General features: G+C 37.2%; 1 protein-coding gene across 12 annotated transcripts; it reads left to right on the top strand.

Moving 5' to 3' along the window:
• Window positions 1–1,369: 1,369 nt before the first annotated feature.
• On the top strand, window positions 1,370–15,240 carry LOC104611652 (uncharacterized). Of its 12 annotated transcripts, none has more exons than XR_016080068.1 (11): window positions 1,370–1,728; window positions 1,885–2,029; window positions 2,786–2,954; window positions 3,263–3,368; window positions 12,172–12,260; window positions 13,325–13,507; window positions 13,599–13,684; window positions 13,790–13,874; window positions 14,399–14,529; window positions 14,623–14,735; window positions 14,852–15,240. XR_016080068.1 is itself a non-coding variant. In XM_010278807.2 (9 exons), the coding sequence occupies exons 1-9, from the start codon at window positions 1,509–1,511 to the stop codon at window positions 14,531–14,533; spliced, it is 1,371 nt and encodes a 456-aa protein (XP_010277109.1). In that variant the 5' UTR covers window positions 1,370–1,508. The 12 variants fall into 12 exon arrangements, 2 of the variants coding, with proteins under 2 accessions (XP_010277109.1, XP_088750232.1); XR_016080072.1 differs by having other exon boundaries at window positions 13,790–13,933; XR_016080073.1 differs by having other exon boundaries at window positions 13,790–13,933; window positions 14,849–15,240.
• The last annotated feature ends 1,045 nt before the right edge of the window (window positions 15,241–16,285 follow it).

The raw sequence follows: 16,285 nt of genomic DNA, 5'->3' as shown, positions 1-16,285 counted from the left end.
AATAATTTCAATAACATAAAACATACTTTTAAAGTCTACCTAAAAAACTAGTGTATTCATATAGACAATGATAAGAAATTAAACCATTTTGGGTCAAATGGGCCAATCCATGTTGTCATAGTTAAATAATAAAAATCAAAAATAGGTAAAATGCAAAAAATATAGGAATTCAAAAAATTGGGAACATTTTTAACATCATATGTTCGGCATATTAAATAATAATAATTATGATAAATAAGAAATGTTTTTATTAATGATAGAAATGAAATATAAAATTTAAAACCAATTAGAAATAAAACTATTTTCCTATTCTCTTTCATTAAATTCATATGCATGTATATTTTCTCATTAAATCTACAAAATTAATTTTAATATTATAAAAATAAATATTTTGAAAAATAATTTGAAAACAAAACTATTTCCTTCCCTCCCAATGGTGGGCAAGCAATTCAACCATTATGGGTCAAATGGGTTAATAAATAATGTCATATTTAATAACAAAAAATAAAAAGAATTGGACATATCTCTAATATTGCATATTCATTATATATACTAAATAAAAATACATATGAAATGTAAAGTAATTTTGTTAATGATGAAAATGGAATGCCAAAGTTAAAATCAACCTATAAATGAAATGATCTCATAGTCAAATAATACAAATTTTAAAAATAGAAAATATAAATAATAACAAAAAATAGAAAAAGATTGGGCATATATCTAATGTTACATATTCATAAAAATAAATATTGGATACATCTATAATATTATACATTCATTATCAATGATTGAAATGTAATATAAAATTTAGTGGCAACCTAGAAATCAAATTATTTTCCTTTTTGGGTTAGTGGTTTAGGTCAAATGGATTAACGAATAATATGATAGTTAAATAATAAATCTTTAAAAAATAAAAAGTACAAGTAATCAAAATAATATATAAAAAAATATATATTAATTACGTTAAACAAAAATTAAATATAATAAGTAAAAATTATTTATATAATGTAGATGATATATAATTTAAAACAAATCCAAAAGTAAAGCTATTTTCTTATCTAGGTGGTGGATTGATAATCTAACTTTTCAAAGAAGCTCATGATATCATAATTGAATAATAAATATTTAGAAAAGATAAAACACAAATAATAAAAAATACAAAATTCGATCGCATTTGGTAACATGTATATATATTCATCATAATAAATAAAACTAATTGTTAAAATAAAATTTATTTTTATTTATGGCAAAAATTAATAGAATACAAAATACAACAACAAAATGACTAATATGAAAAGAATTTCTCACGTGAAATTTAATTAACTACTGGTCCATCAAAATATACAATAATTAATTGATTACTCTCCCATCAACATGACGATTGCATTGGATCTTCGGCCTTGTTTGTGATCGTCACCATATCAACCCCATCGTCTTCAGTTCTGAAACTCTTGGTTTGGTTGTCTAAGCATCGCCTATTCTAGGGTTTTGAGATCTAAACATCTCCGATGGGGGTTGTGATCGAGACCGTCGTGTGGGAACCAAAACCTCTCTTGCATATCTTCCTCTTCTGCTCCTCTTTCTTCTGTGTCTTCCTTCTCCCCTGTATGTCAACGATCTCTAACAGAACTTCCACTTACCTCGATCTTGATTCCTTTTCCACCTCGATCCCAGCTTCATTTCTTCGTTTCCAGAGAAGTTTCCTGCTCGTATATTCCCTTGCTTCAGGTCAGTTATTTGCATTGTTCTTCACTTCCTTCTATTAACATTATTTGGCCCCTGTTCTGGTAGCCTTCAATCTTTCATGTTTACTACAATTCCTACAATGGAGAGGGATTGGATTGACATTATGAATAAATTCTTTGTTATCTTTTTTTTTTCCAGTAATGGAAGGTCTGGAGTCCATATATGGGGAGTTTGAGTATGCATACTATGGTCTGAGCAAGGAGCACATGGTGGTATCTCTATGCGCTGGATCCGTTGCTTCTCTCCTCATCGGCACTTCATTGGGCATACTTTCTGATATAATGTAAGTGATCATATTTTTCTTCTTTTCCTGAGATTTTAATTGCAAGTGCTATGTCCGGTTCCTGTAATTTTTGGAATGACATTAGGCGTTTTTTTAATAAACTTGGAGCGACATGAATTTGGGATTGTAGTTTCAAACTTTAAGATTTTATCTTTTTTACAAGTTACTTAGCTATTACTGAACTTCTACATGATGAGATGTCACTGTATTTTCCTTCAAATAGATTATGATAAAATGATAGAACTCTTATCTCAAATAGATGGCACAACTTCTGAGGTTGGTCTCATTTGGCTTACCATGCACATGAATTCTTTTGGTCTGAGCAAACTTTCCTTCAAATGGATAATGATCAAATGATGGAAGTATTGTCTGAGGTAGCTGAAGCAACTATGTTAAATTGGTTTACTATGCACAAGTGTTCTCTTCCTCTGCTACCAAATTTTATATAAGTTGACCCATGTTTCAGTAATCCTTGATTGTTTTTTTCTAATCAATGTGCATGAGTTATATTGAAAGAAAGCGGACCATTAATTATCAAAAAAAAAAAGAAAGAAAGCGGACCATTTATGAGAACATATGGGCATTGAGGATGTTCTTTTGTACATATTGTAAGATCATTTTTCCAACCTGATGGTTAGGTCGTGAAGGAGAAATTTCTTATTCAAGTCCTTTTGATTGTTCATTTTTCATGCCAATTTATTGTGCTCATTTTCTTAAGAAAATCTAATGGTAGATTTTTATATAACTTGTATGCAGAGGTCAAAGGAAAGTCTGTGTGCTATTTTGCTTCCTTCACCTCGTGGTTGGCTTCTGGAAGAGTGTTAGCAGGCATCCAAGTGTTTGGATGGCAAGCATATGTCTGTCTCTTGCTTCTTCCATATTTTCATTTGGTTTTGAGACATGGATGGTAGTCGAACATGATAAGGTTTGCCTCAAAAGCTTTATTCTTCAGTTTTGCATCATTACTAGGGATTCTAGGGATATAATGATTTTGGCAGGCCATTCACCATCTCAAGATAGAAAGCAACTTAAGTCTTTGATGATGCTACCGGTGCATTTGCATGGTTGGCATCCTCTCTCTCTCTCTCTCTCTTTCACACACACACACACATGTTCTCATACTAGAAGGTTGCCACATATTATTTATCAAAGAAAAAAGTTCGCACTTCACTCAGATATCTAGATGTTATCTCTCAGTTCTCTTTCTTTAATGCATGCTGTCTTTCTTTGCAGCTAGGCTACAGGAAGGATTTATTGAATGACACCTTTTGGCTAATGGCCTTCTATGAATCTGCCTCTCTTATTGGAAGTCAAGCGCTTGCAAATTGGCTTATCGGTGGTAATTTGAAGAGAAGTGTTACTTTTCCTTCTACTGCTATTGTGTTCTTGTCAACAATGAGTATTATCTATATAATTAGGCAGTGGAAAGAAAGCCCACCATTAACAGCCATAGAGGGCTATAAGGCATCCATCTCTGCATGCTTTCGTGGTGGTAAGGATTGTATATCCTCTGAAAGCTTTGTCATTCTTTTTTTGTTAAAGCAAATTAAAAGTTGCAAATAGTTGAATTTGGGGATTTTCTTTGTCTCATATTGTTTGTCATTTATAGGGACTTTTCTCTGTATGGTGCCAATGGAAAGGCAGTATTGGGAAAAAAACTAAATATATGAGACCACAAAGCATTAATAACTATCTCCATAAGGAATATTTTTTTTCCCTTTCCAAACAAGATGGTACCCAACTTCAGCTTCAACCATCGAGGAGCCTAGAGCCTCCTTGGAAGCTTATTCACTAAAAGACAATGCAATAAGATTTTGAGTCTAGCCTCTTAAGCTGTTATCAAGCAACAGGTATAAGCAAATACTAAATATATTTTCTTTGACAATTATATGAAAACACTAAATAGTAATCATGATATAAATTTCTTAAAAGAGTATGAACTTCCTATATTTTTTGTGTGACATAACGTTTTGTAATTTATTCAATTGGAGGAACTTGGTATACTGTTTTTGTTCTATCATCAACTTGGCATATTGCTAATCTATATAGCACTTACATATCCTAACAAGATTCCGACTTCCTTCCCTTTATTGGAACAGTTGGCAATAGCACCTTACTCTGAGTTAGGAATCCTGTTGCGTTTTCACCATGGAAGGAAAGACCTAGCAATAAATATTACATTAGTTTTTCCAAGTCTTCATCTTTCTTTTCCTTTTCATGACTCCATTGTCTTTCTTTTCTATTCCAATTCTCTCTCAACTCTTCCCTTCCATGACCACTCAATTTTGTGATTCCTCTGTTTCAATGCAATTGGAGTTCCCTTCCTTGGCTCTCTGTTCCTTGTTTTCTCTGGACTTTCCTTTCTCATGCTATTGAGTTTTCTTAGTATCCCAAGACACCCTTTTATACTTGTACCATAGGCTTTATTGCAGCTAGAAGCTCCTTGTCCTTTCTTTCCACTGAGCTTCTTATAAGATGTGAATGTTATTTTGGCCTCCAAGAGAGTTTAGTGAGAGGGGGGTTTAGCTATAAAATATAGCAATGCTCTGATGTGGAACAATGATGCAAACATGGACAAAGGGAAAGAAGAAACCCTGGAGAGAGAAAGTACTAGATCTAGGAGAAGCTTGGTAATGGGGACCACAGACCACTTGACTACATAAAGGGTCCCCTGGGCACAGTAATGTCAAAATCTTGAAACTTTAGAAAAATGGAACTTCTCAAATTAGAACATGAGGGATATTTTGTAATTTCTGTTTCTTTTTTTAGTGGGCTTTGATCAGTTTATTTTATTATTGTAAACTTCTCACAAAACTAATTTTAGTATTATTCTTTGGTATATTGGGTTTCCCCCTTGGCCATAGTTGAAAACAGTCCTCTTGAAGTATAGAACTGCTTGAGATTAGATGCAAAACCAGAAAAATGAACAAGAGAAGATTAAGAAGTTGAGAGAGAGAGAGAGAGAGAGTTGGCGGCAATGAGAGAGTTAGAGAAGAGAGGTTCGAACTTAACCTCACTCTAACACTCTAAATCATTTTATTAAGTTAATCTTTGGAATATTACAGAGAGGCCCTTGGATGGGCAAGAAATTACAAAGACAGAGTATATAGGAGTATGGGCTCAGAATAAGGCCCATTACAGAGAAAAACATAAACAAAACATAACATAGAATGACAGCCTATGGGCCATTCGGCCCATCTCTACACTCCCCCTCAAGCTGAGCATAGATGTTAATCATGCCCAGCTTGCCAGTGTCATGTTGAAGCCTTGCTCTGGAAATACCCTTGGTGAGGAAATCTGCCAATTGTCCTTCAGAAGCAATGAATGGAAGACACACTTCACCGGAGATGGGCCGAATGGCCCATAGGCTGTCATTCTATGTTATGTTTTGTTTATGTTTTTCTCTGTAATGGGCCCTATTCTGGGCCCATACTCCTATATACTCTGTCTTTGTAATTTCTTGCCCATCCAAGGGCCTCTCTGTAATATTCCAAAGATTAGCTTAATAAAATGATTTAGAGTGTTAGGGGGAGGTTAATTTCGAACCTCTCTTCTCTAACTCTCTCATTGCCGCCAACTCTCTCTCTCTCAACTTCTTAATCTTCTCTTGTTCATTTTTCTGGTTTTGCATCTAATCTCAAGCAGTTCTATACTTTAAGAGGACTGTTTTCAACTTGGTATCAGAGCAAGTTAGAGCTGGGCGTGACCCTCATGTGGTTCTAGTCAAGCCAACTGTATGAGAATGTTCTAGGGTTGGAAGTTTAAAGTCATTCGCCTATTTCTTGGAGGTCATTGGAGGGTGCCCAAGTCTCTACACACTTGGAGAATAGTTCGGTGACCAGGAAGAATCAAAGAGCAAGGTGTTCGGCCTGATTTGAAATCAGAGAGAGAGGTGTTCGGCCTGGTTTGAAGTTCAAATCAGAGATTCACTTACTGTAAGTTATCTCAGTTATTGTTGGGTTATTTTCGTTGCTTGGGAGGGCTATTAAAGTATTCGAAACCCTCCATTCTGCCCTACTGTTCGGCAGTTGCTGGACTGATTCAACTCAGAGATTTTTGGGTTATTTTGGAGTGCAGTTCGGCTGTTGTTGGACTGTCAAATTGCTGAAACTGATTTGGACTCAGTGATACTAGTCTAAAATTCTGTCCAGCCTTTGTTTTTGGACCTATACGAAACATTATTGAAGTGGTTCCTACTAGTTAACAGTAGGGTGTTAACTACTGCACACAGAGTGTTTGTCAAAAGGCCTCTTAAGGACTGTGGGCTGTTATTTCTTCTCTTTGGGACAACGGTTGTTGGGGACCTGAAATACTTTGTGTTTGGAGGACTGTTGGTTGCCCCTTTAAGGCTGAAATAGTATTTCTTACTCTAGAAAGTGCTGCCACCGAGCTGGACTGTCACGGTTATCAAGACTGAACTGTTTTTGTGAGCTGGTTGTTGTTGTCGATTCAGCTCAAACTAAGTTCAGCAAGATTCCCTGTACCTTGGAAAACTTATTAAAAGTTGAAAACAATCCTCTTGAAGTATAGGACTGCTTGAGATTAGATGCAAAACCCGAAAAATGAACAAGAGAAGATTAAGAAGTTGAGAGAGAGAGAGGGAGCTGGCGGCAATGAGAGTTAGAGAGTGAGAGGTTTGAACTAAACCTCCCTCTAACACTCTAAACATTTTATTAAGTTAATCTTTGAAATATTACAGAGAGGCTCTTGAGTGGGTAAGAAATTACAAGCACAGAACATTACAGAGTATGGGCCCAGAATAAGGCCCATTACAGAGGGAAACATAAACATAACATGAAATAACAGTTTATGGGCCATTCGGTCCATCTCCTCTACAAAACCCTAATTGGAGCCTTTGCATGATGGATTCCTCGGATCTTGAAAGCAAGAGTGCTGCTGAATATGGACAGACTTTGGGAACCCCAGCCGATTCTATGTTGGCTGTAACTATAGTTAAACTTGATGGGACCAACTACTTGGCATGGTCACAATCAGTGAAAATTCATATTTGTAGCAGAGGAAAATGGGGGTTTATGTTTGGGAGCAAGAAAGCTCCCCCAGAGGATGATCCATCTTATGAGAGATGGATGCAAGAGAACTACACAGTGATTGGGTGGCTTGTGAATTCAATGTAGCCACAGATTAGTCAACACTATCTTTGGATGAACTCGGCTAAGGAATCTGGGATAGTGTTGCAGAAACCTATTCCTAGAAATTGAATGTTGCTAGAGCTTATAAACTGATGAGTGATGTGAAGAATCTAAGGCAGGGGGAGAAATCACTTGCAACATACTTCTCAACCCTGAAATCTCTATGGCAAGAGATTAATCTGATAGAGGCTGTGACATGGGATACCCCCAATGATGCTGAAACATATAGGAAATTAGTTGAAAGGAATAGGGTCTTTGAGTTCCTAACAGGGCTGAATCCTGAATATGACATCACAAAGCAGAACATTTTGTCCAAGGAAAGTGTTTCATTGTCACAAGCATATGCTTTGGTCAGCAGTGAAGAGAGTAGAAGGCGAGTACAGGTTCAAGGAGTCAGCATCAATGATCATTTTGCAAATATGGGGGTTAAACCTAAAAGGGTTATAGGAGCTCCCAGTGGCACAAGAAAGAAGGAGGTGGTCTGTGAATATTGCAAGAAGCTGAAACACACCAAGGACAAGTGCTGGAAATTGCATCCCAGTCTTGTCCCTATCCGATTCCAGAAGAAAAATGATAGTAGAAAGATAGAGTATATAGGAGTATGGGCCCAGAATAAGGCCCATTACAGAGAAAAACATAAACAAAACATAACATAGAATGACAGCCTATGGGCCATTCGGCCCATCTCCTCTACAGCCATCAATGAGTGCATTATTGATTGAAGGAAAAGAAATGCAATCCCATGATATGGAAAGATATCAAGAAGCAAAAAAAGAAAAAGAAATACGCCAACAGAAAGGTCTCCAGATTCCCTCCTTGTCAAGTCTATCAGCTACTAATTTGGTAGATTTTGCAATCCTTCAGAATTCTGGGTAATGGGTTCATTCTTTTGAGAAGGATTTCACTCTCTAATGTCAATAATGTAGCGACTTAGCTTGTAGAGGGACTGGTTCAACGTCCACCAATCATAATCTAGAAGTACAGTCTAAGGTCCTGAATGGGGGTTTTCAGTATTGTTAGCAGATGGAACTAAAAGTACTTTCGTGGAATGTTAGGGGTCTGAGGTCAGGTAGGAGAAGGTTGGTGATTTGCAATTTGCTAAGAAGGTGGGAGTCGGATGTAGTGTTCTTTCAGGAAACAAAATTGGAGGCAGTAGATGCAGGTGTAATCATAAGTGTTTGGGGTCAAGGCCAAGTGAGGTGGGTGACTGAATCAGCTAGAGGGACAACAGGGGGTCTCTGAATCCTTTGGAATTCTTCAAAATGCAAACTGGTTTCTTCTCTTGTTGGGGAGTTTTCAGTCTCAGTGGTTCTGGAGTTTGAGGGGGGCTTCCAGGGGCAGCTCACAAATGTCTATGGTCCAACTGTAAATTCAGAGAGAGAGAGAGAGAGAGATTGTGGGAGGATCTGGCTGAGGCCAGAGGTGGGACCTCTTTACCTTGGGTGATTGGAGGGGATTTCAATGTGGTGAGATTTCTGGAGGATAATAAGGGAGGAACCTGTAGATCTAGGGAAATGAGGAGATTGGCAGATTTTGTTAATCAGTTTGAAATTCTTGATCTTCCGCTTGTAGGGGCCCAATCAGGAGAACCCAGTTCTGGTAAAGTTGGACAGATTCTTGGTCTCTCTTGGATGGGAGGATTCTTTTCAAATCTAAAACAGGTTGCTCTCCCTAGGCCGGTCTTTGATCACTCTCCTATACAGCTGGTCTGTGGAAATCAGAGGACAAGGAAAGTTCCTTTTAAGCTTGAAAATGCTTGGTTTGAAGGGGCTGGTCCATCTGCTTTCTTCCAAGTGGTCAGAAGCTCAGCTTGAAGGAACAAGCTCTTTCATTTTTGCAAAAAAACTTAATCTTATTAAAGATTGTCTGAAACTCTAGAAACATGAATCCAAAGGTGGCGTGGAGCTTGAAAAGAGGTTGTGTCTAGAAGTTATCAAGTGGATTTTGGCTGAAGAGAGGGGTCTTTTGTCAGAAGTGGAAAAAATAAAGAGGGCAGAAGCTAAGCTGAAACTAGACAAGCTAGTCTATAAAGATGAGTTGAAATGGAGACAAAGAGCTAAAGTTAAATGGCTTAAAGCAGGGGACAAAAATTCTAGTTTTTTTTCCATAAGATGGCAAATGCAAGGCAAAGGTTCAATCAGTTGGAGAGGTTGGAATTAGATGGTGAGGTGGGAGAAACTTGGACAGATATGACATATGAAAAACATTGACACGAGGTATTTTTCAGATTTGTTTAAAGAAAACTGGAATAGAAGACCCCTCCTGATCAATCTGACTTTCAAAAGGCTTTCAGAGGAGCAACAGAGGGAGCTAGGAGCTCCTTTCTCAGAGGAGGAAGTGTGGCAAGTGATTAAAAATTTAGAAGTAGATAAATCTTCAGGGCTGGATGGTTTAACTAACTTATTCTACAAGAAATGTTCGGAGGTGGTGAAGGGTGATCTGCTGAAAGACTTATCTGAAAGATCTTGGCTAAGGTCTTTTGGCCAATTAGTTTATTAAAGAGTTGCTATAAGATCTTGGCTAAGGTCTTATCTGAAAGACTTAAGAAAGTCTTAGATTCAGTGATATCAAAAAATCAGTTTGCTTTTGTGCCTGGTGGGCAAATGCTAGACAGTGTGCTGGTGGCTAATGAATTGATAGCTTCAAGGAAGGAGGGCAGGCTGGGTTTGTTATGCAAGCTAGACTTGGAGAAAGCCTACGACCATGTGAATTGGAAATGTTTGGACTTTGTTCTGGAGAGCATGAATTTTGGTCAGAGATGAAGAAACTGGATAAAGGTATGCATTACCTCTCCAAAATTTTCAGTCTTAGTGAATGGTTAATCAGCAGGATTCTTCGAAAGTACTAGAGGCCTTAGACAAGGGGATCTCCTTTCCCCTCTTCTTTTTATCTGTGTGGAGATCTTAACTACTTTTGTGAATAGAGTAGGTAAGTTGGGCCTGTTGAAAGGTTTTGAATTAAGCCTGGGGGAGAAAGTCCAAAAGTCCAGCTGCTCCAATTTTCTGATGACACTCTTTGCTTCATTGATGCAGAAGTAGATCAACTTAAAATTCTGTTAGGGGTTATGAGCTGGTTTGAAGTGGTTACAGGGCTGAGAGTAAATTGGTCTAAGAGTAGATTAATTCCAGTGGGCAGGATTGAGAATCTTGAATCTCTTGCTGAGGTCCTAGCCTGTCAAATTGGATTTCTGCCTACCATAGTACCATATACCTTGGTTTGCCTCCAGGAACTAAGTGTACTTCATCTTTGATTTGGGATCCGGTGGTGAAAAGGCTGGAAAGAAAATTAGCCTCTTGGAAAGCGAAATATTTAACTTTGGGAGGTAGTATCTCTCTCCTCAATAGATCCATTTCAAATCTGCCCTCTTATTCTCTCTCTCTCTTCGCTATTCCAACAAAAGTGGCCCAGAGGGTGGAAAAACTCCAGAGAGTTTTTTTATGGAAAGGTTGGGATGAGGAAAAAAGAATTCACTTGGTCAGTTGGGATGAAATTTGTTCTCCCAAAGGAAAAGGGGGGTCTGGGGATTAGAAAGCTAAAAATATTTAATAAAGCCCTCCTTGGAAAATGGATCTGGAGGTTTGGGACAGAGAAGGATAGCTGGTGGAGGAAACTACTTGCAGCTAAATATGGCACTGATAGAGGTGACTGGATAACTAGCTCTAGTGTTAATTCCCTAGGTGCTCCCTTTGCAAGAAGATCATGGATTTGTATCATTTGCTGAATAGGGGTCTGGTTCTGAAGGTGGGAAATGATCAGCGTTTAAAATTTTGGAAAGACAATTGGTATTCAGAAAGGTCTTTGGCAGAGTTTTTTTATTTTTTTTTATTTTGATAAATAAGATGAGCTCTTATTAGACTTTAAGATAGACTTTACAGGCATCCCTTAGAGAGGCACGAGATGCTACCTCTCTATAAAAAGCAAAGAGCAAAGAAAATTACAATGGAGCCCAAAACAATACATTCATCCCTTGCAAAGAAAATTACAATGGAGCCCAAAACAATACATTCATCCCTTGCAAAGAAAATTACAATGGAGCCCAAAACAATACATCCCTATTCACCCCTTGCTTAGCCAAAGCATCAGCCATTCCATTTGCAGATCTCCTCACCTACTGTATCCTGAGATTCATATTCCTAGTAAGCTACTTAAACCTTTTCATTTCATTTCTGTAGCACCAGGTTATAGAGTCCGGGTCCTTTAGCCAGCCCACCACCACTTTTGAATCCCCTTCTATCACCAAATTTGCTAACTGTAACTCATTGGCAATCTGCACCCCTTGTAATGCTGCCAGCAACTCTGTTTTGAGAGAGTCACCCAAGCCCACGGGGCTGGAAAACAATGCTATAAGTTTACCTTCTGAATCTCTCAATACCCCTCCTATACCCGAGGGGCTGCCCCCCGTTGTGTATCCCTTCAAAAGAAATGAAAAAAAAAACTTCATCCTGTTCTTTTCTCTAATAGGAAAGGGAGTAAGCCTACCATATTCTCGAAATAGACAAAATAAAGAAGGAAAAGAAAAATAAAAAAAGGATCCAAAAATGATCCAGATTATCCATGGCTGCAGAGGTCCCCCACTTTTATTTGGAAATTGTTTTGAATATTCTATATATAGTTAAGCAATCACTACTGAGTATTCTTGTTTATGCCCATCCGTAATCTATTATGCTACTACATAAAATGGGAAATTGGATGCTTGTCTTACAATTTGCAAATTGCATGTTGTGACAAATTCTCAATGATTTTCCTTAAATTCTCATGCTTAATCAACCTAGAAATTGTTCTATACTTTCTGAGGCATGAAGATACATTTGTTTCTGAATAAGGATATCTGAGGTCTGGTCTGTTAACATATTGATGGGACACATACTGGGTGGAAGGGGAACCTACTTAGTAGATCTTTGGCCATATAGTTTGTTATCTTACACAATTGCAGAATCTCAATTTGGACATATTGTTGTTATTTCTGGTAATGTAGTTATCTATGCTTGACAGATAAGAGGGTATGGTTTTTGGCCTGGGCACAAGCATGCCTTCAATTCTCCGTTGCAGTCTTCTGGATTCTCTGGGCACCGACTATAGTGGTGCGCTTTTTACTTGCCAACTAGAATTTGATAGAATATGTTCTGAACTCCGGTGACTGATATTTTTCTTAATTCTTTGCATTTTGAAGATGCATCAAGTAGAAGCATGCAACTAGGTTGGTAGAGGCTTGCCTTATTTGTCCTTGCAGCTTCGTATTAGAAGTTAAGTGTTATGCAATATTTTGCTTTATGTTTCACCTATATACAAAGCTACTGGGATGGATCCATACTTACCTCATATATAAACAGGAGATTGTTTTAAGAACATGTCCAAAATCTGCTAGATAATTCCCTCAGCTACTTGTGGAGTAAAGTTTTGCAATTCTAACCATCCATATGAAAAATGAATTTCTGATTGGCTATATTCTGTTATGATTTTTTTTAGATCATTAATTTGATTTTTAATGAATTGGGGATCTTGGGTTTAAACTTATCAAATGAGGAGAAATTGATATTGCAAATTGATTAGGTATGATCCATAATACTATTCAAAATACCTTTTGGGACGTGATGATCGTAAATCCTGTTCCATTTTCTATTTAGATTTAGGAAAACCAGAATGTTAGTTTGTCAATCCATATATGTTCAAACCCTCTACTGGTCTAGCATCCCTGCTTTGGCTTCAATTTCACTTGGATAATCCTCTAGGGAGAAATTTCAGACGCTATGTGTCAATTTTATATCATGCATAATCAGATGAAAATAAAATCCAGAAAAGCCTAATGATGATATTTATAACTGCTCACATGTTCACAACCTCTTCCTGTTTAGCTTCCCTTGAGTTGCCAATTTTCATTTGAATAGTCCTCTAAAAGATAGATTTCAATGTCACTGGTATCGTTGAACCACATTCAGGTGTATTCTTTGAGATCTTAGATTGAGATTTTTTCGTTGCAAAAAAAAAGCACCTTTGCCTTTTATGTTATTCTTCTATCGTATGTGGTTTGAATGAAAAGAAAAACCGGAAGAAAATTTCTTGGACTCTGCCTAATCTTTTCTTGGCTTGTCAGCTTTGCAATGTTTTGTAATTATATGCTACTCACAATGTTTTATCCTGGTTCCAGGCAGATGGCCGAGAAGTAAATCTAGGGATGATATATCCATGTCTTCTGGGTGCAAGAATGCTTGGGAGCACAACAGTTCCTTGGTTCTTTAGTGGACCATCACCTGTTCGAACAGAGGATTGCCTGCTTTTTGCATTCCTTACCTCAGGTTTTGTCTTGTCTATAGTTGCTTATGATTATCAGGTATTTCTGCCATAAATCATAGATATAAAAACATGATCTAGTGCTGGAGCTAGGTGTATGGAAGTCTAAGCATTGGAATTATGATTTGCAGGATATTGGGTTTTTGGTAACTCTCTTTTGCTTGTTCCATGCCTGTGTTGGCCTGATTTTACCTTCACTTGCAAGATTGAGGACCATGTAAGTTATATTAGAATTTCTCTTTAATACCCTTTTGGATATCACCAGTAGTGTTTCTTATAGGGAGGGAATCTGATATCAGGCCTCCTAATATTGTTTTTACAGGTATATACCAAATGAGCTGCGTGGGGGGATGATAAGCCTGTCTGCTGCTCCTGCAAGTGCAGTGGTTCTGCTTGTTCTGATCCAAGTGTGTGGCTTTTTACCCTAGAGGAATACTCAAGGATAGGAGGCATGGAGGAAGGAAAAGTACCCAAACAATTCTATATAAATTGAATCTTTGCATGCATTTTAATCCACCAAGTGATGGATCTATTTAGTGTCTTTGACATTTCTGAGGCAAAAAGGTTCAATTTTATTGGTGGTTCCACCTTGCTGATCTACAGGGCCATAAAGGCCTATTGGATTGCCATAACAATCCATTTAATAGCACAAAAAAGATGATAATCATCTAGAATGATGTCTATAAACTAGGCAGTTGGGATCCACTGATCAAAGAGAAGCTTTCTTTTGGCCCTGGAGATCTCCTGTGAAATTTTTAACTTAACAAGTGCATTTCATTTTCCTTTATGAGATGTGTAAAGAATGACTTCTTCCTGCTCCTGTCCCCATGCTCCTCCCAGTATTGCTTATTTTACGTCTTTCAGCCATAGCACTTATGAGATGAGACTAAACGAAGTACTTGGCCTGGTTGACTCATTTGTTTTATTGCAGAAAGGATATTACCAGAACATTGGGAATGCGGTTGTCATGGCATTTGCTGCTTTTGGGTTGTTCACTGCAGCTGGTTGCATGCATCTGCTGAAGAGGTGGGGAAAGCAACCTCACCATGATGTACATAAATTGTAAGTTTGTATTGTTCTCCAGACTAAGCCTTTGATGCCAGAAGTGGCCTGAAATTCTGGGTTCATGCTTTCTTATTATTTGTTGTTTACCAGAGGCTGAGGAGAACGAGTGGGGTAAAAGCTGGAAAATTATTTTTGCCCAAAAAGGTCAAGAAGAAAAAATGGTGTACATACCAGTATATTTCTAATCAAATTTAGAAGCGCAGGTAACTACAAGCATCTACTTCATGTGATGATTTCTTATGCATGGTTTGCTAACTTCATCCCCAATAGTGGGAGGCTAGAGAAGAGCATTGTGAAGTGTGTACTTTTGTGCCAGCAGGACAACCAATTTATGCCAATTGAGGAGCTTCCAGAACAGCTTTCATGCTGAGTGTACATATCGTACTTTTTGACTCCCAAGAGGCCATTATGAGTTATGACGTTCTTCATTGATCAGAAAACTTGCACTGGACTTATCAGCCTCTATGTGACCATTTCTTTTGTATTTACCTACTCTATTAATTTTTGTTCTGCACCCCAAGCTCTTGGGAGTAGAGCAGCCCACTTAGTGATTGTTAGAGCTAATTACTGTAGAAACTGTTTATATGCATGAAAAACAGAGGCCTAGATAATTTGTCAGTGCATCTGAGTCCTCTGGCTTGGTGTTGAGTGAATGAAAATTTGCTTAAAATGCTAATAGCAATTAATTATCAAAGAAGCATTGTAGTCTGTGAACGTTTCACACTTGGGCTAAAAAATGTCACATCTGAAGGCCACCGTAAACTTTTACTGAAAATCTTGCATGAACTGGGTGCAAAATCTACAGCCTGCAACATTTAGAGAAGTATAGGTATTAGAAAGAACATTGGATAGGTAATATTAAGATTTGTATATGGATACCCTTTTGATATGCATGGCGTGGATATGGTAGAATGATTAGTATACATGGATACATTAAAAGAACCGTCTTATAAATGCATCAATAACACTAAATCTGAGGGGACTAATATACATGGATACGTTAAAAGAACTAAGTCTTATAAATGCATCAATAACACTATCTGAGGCTCAAATAACTAAGGTATAAATACGTACTACGTAGGAAAACATATTTTTAATAGTTCTATGTGAAATGTGAATTACCAATGTCTTTACATGGTAGCCACAAAGTTCTATGTGAAATGTGAAATTGTGATTTACCAAGGTTTAACAGCATCAAACATATTTTTGATTCTAACATATTTTTGATTCTGCAACCTTCATTTCTACAATATCAACCCTTATCATCAGTGTATTTATGGTTAGAATTCCATTCATAATTTATTTTTTTTCTATTCTATTAAATGCTTATCATTACCATCAAGTGTCGATAACAAAAAAAAAAAAAAAAAGAATGAAAAAGGATATGGTAACAAATTCTTAGAAGACCAAAAACAGAAATCTAAGTTGGGGAAAACAAGGAGTATGTCACGTTCTTTGAAGTTCTATTGTCAATGCACCGCTTTGCATGAAAAGTTTGAACCTCAAATTGTAGCATATTGTAATACTATGGATGGTTCATGTTCGGTGGATGCCCAAATAACTGGGGCAGTACCTAAGACAACAAATATAGAAAGACATAGTACAGATTGAGTGCACTCAACAGGCATCTCATATCCATAATCATGTCTTGTGTGAACAATGAGCATTTTCATCCCTATTCCCTCGGAAGAAGAAAATAAGGAAAATGGTTAAATGCATCCAACATAATTTCTGCACATCTTAGCAGCATATT

Source organism: Nelumbo nucifera, chromosome 1 (assembly GCF_055504915.1).
Source record: "Nelumbo nucifera cultivar China Antique chromosome 1, China Antique-T2T, whole genome shotgun sequence".
Taxonomy (NCBI): Eukaryota; Viridiplantae; Streptophyta; class Magnoliopsida; order Proteales; family Nelumbonaceae; genus Nelumbo; species Nelumbo nucifera.
The sequence above is the reverse complement of the archived record's forward strand: the minus strand, read 5'-3'. Positions and strand labels throughout refer to the sequence as shown.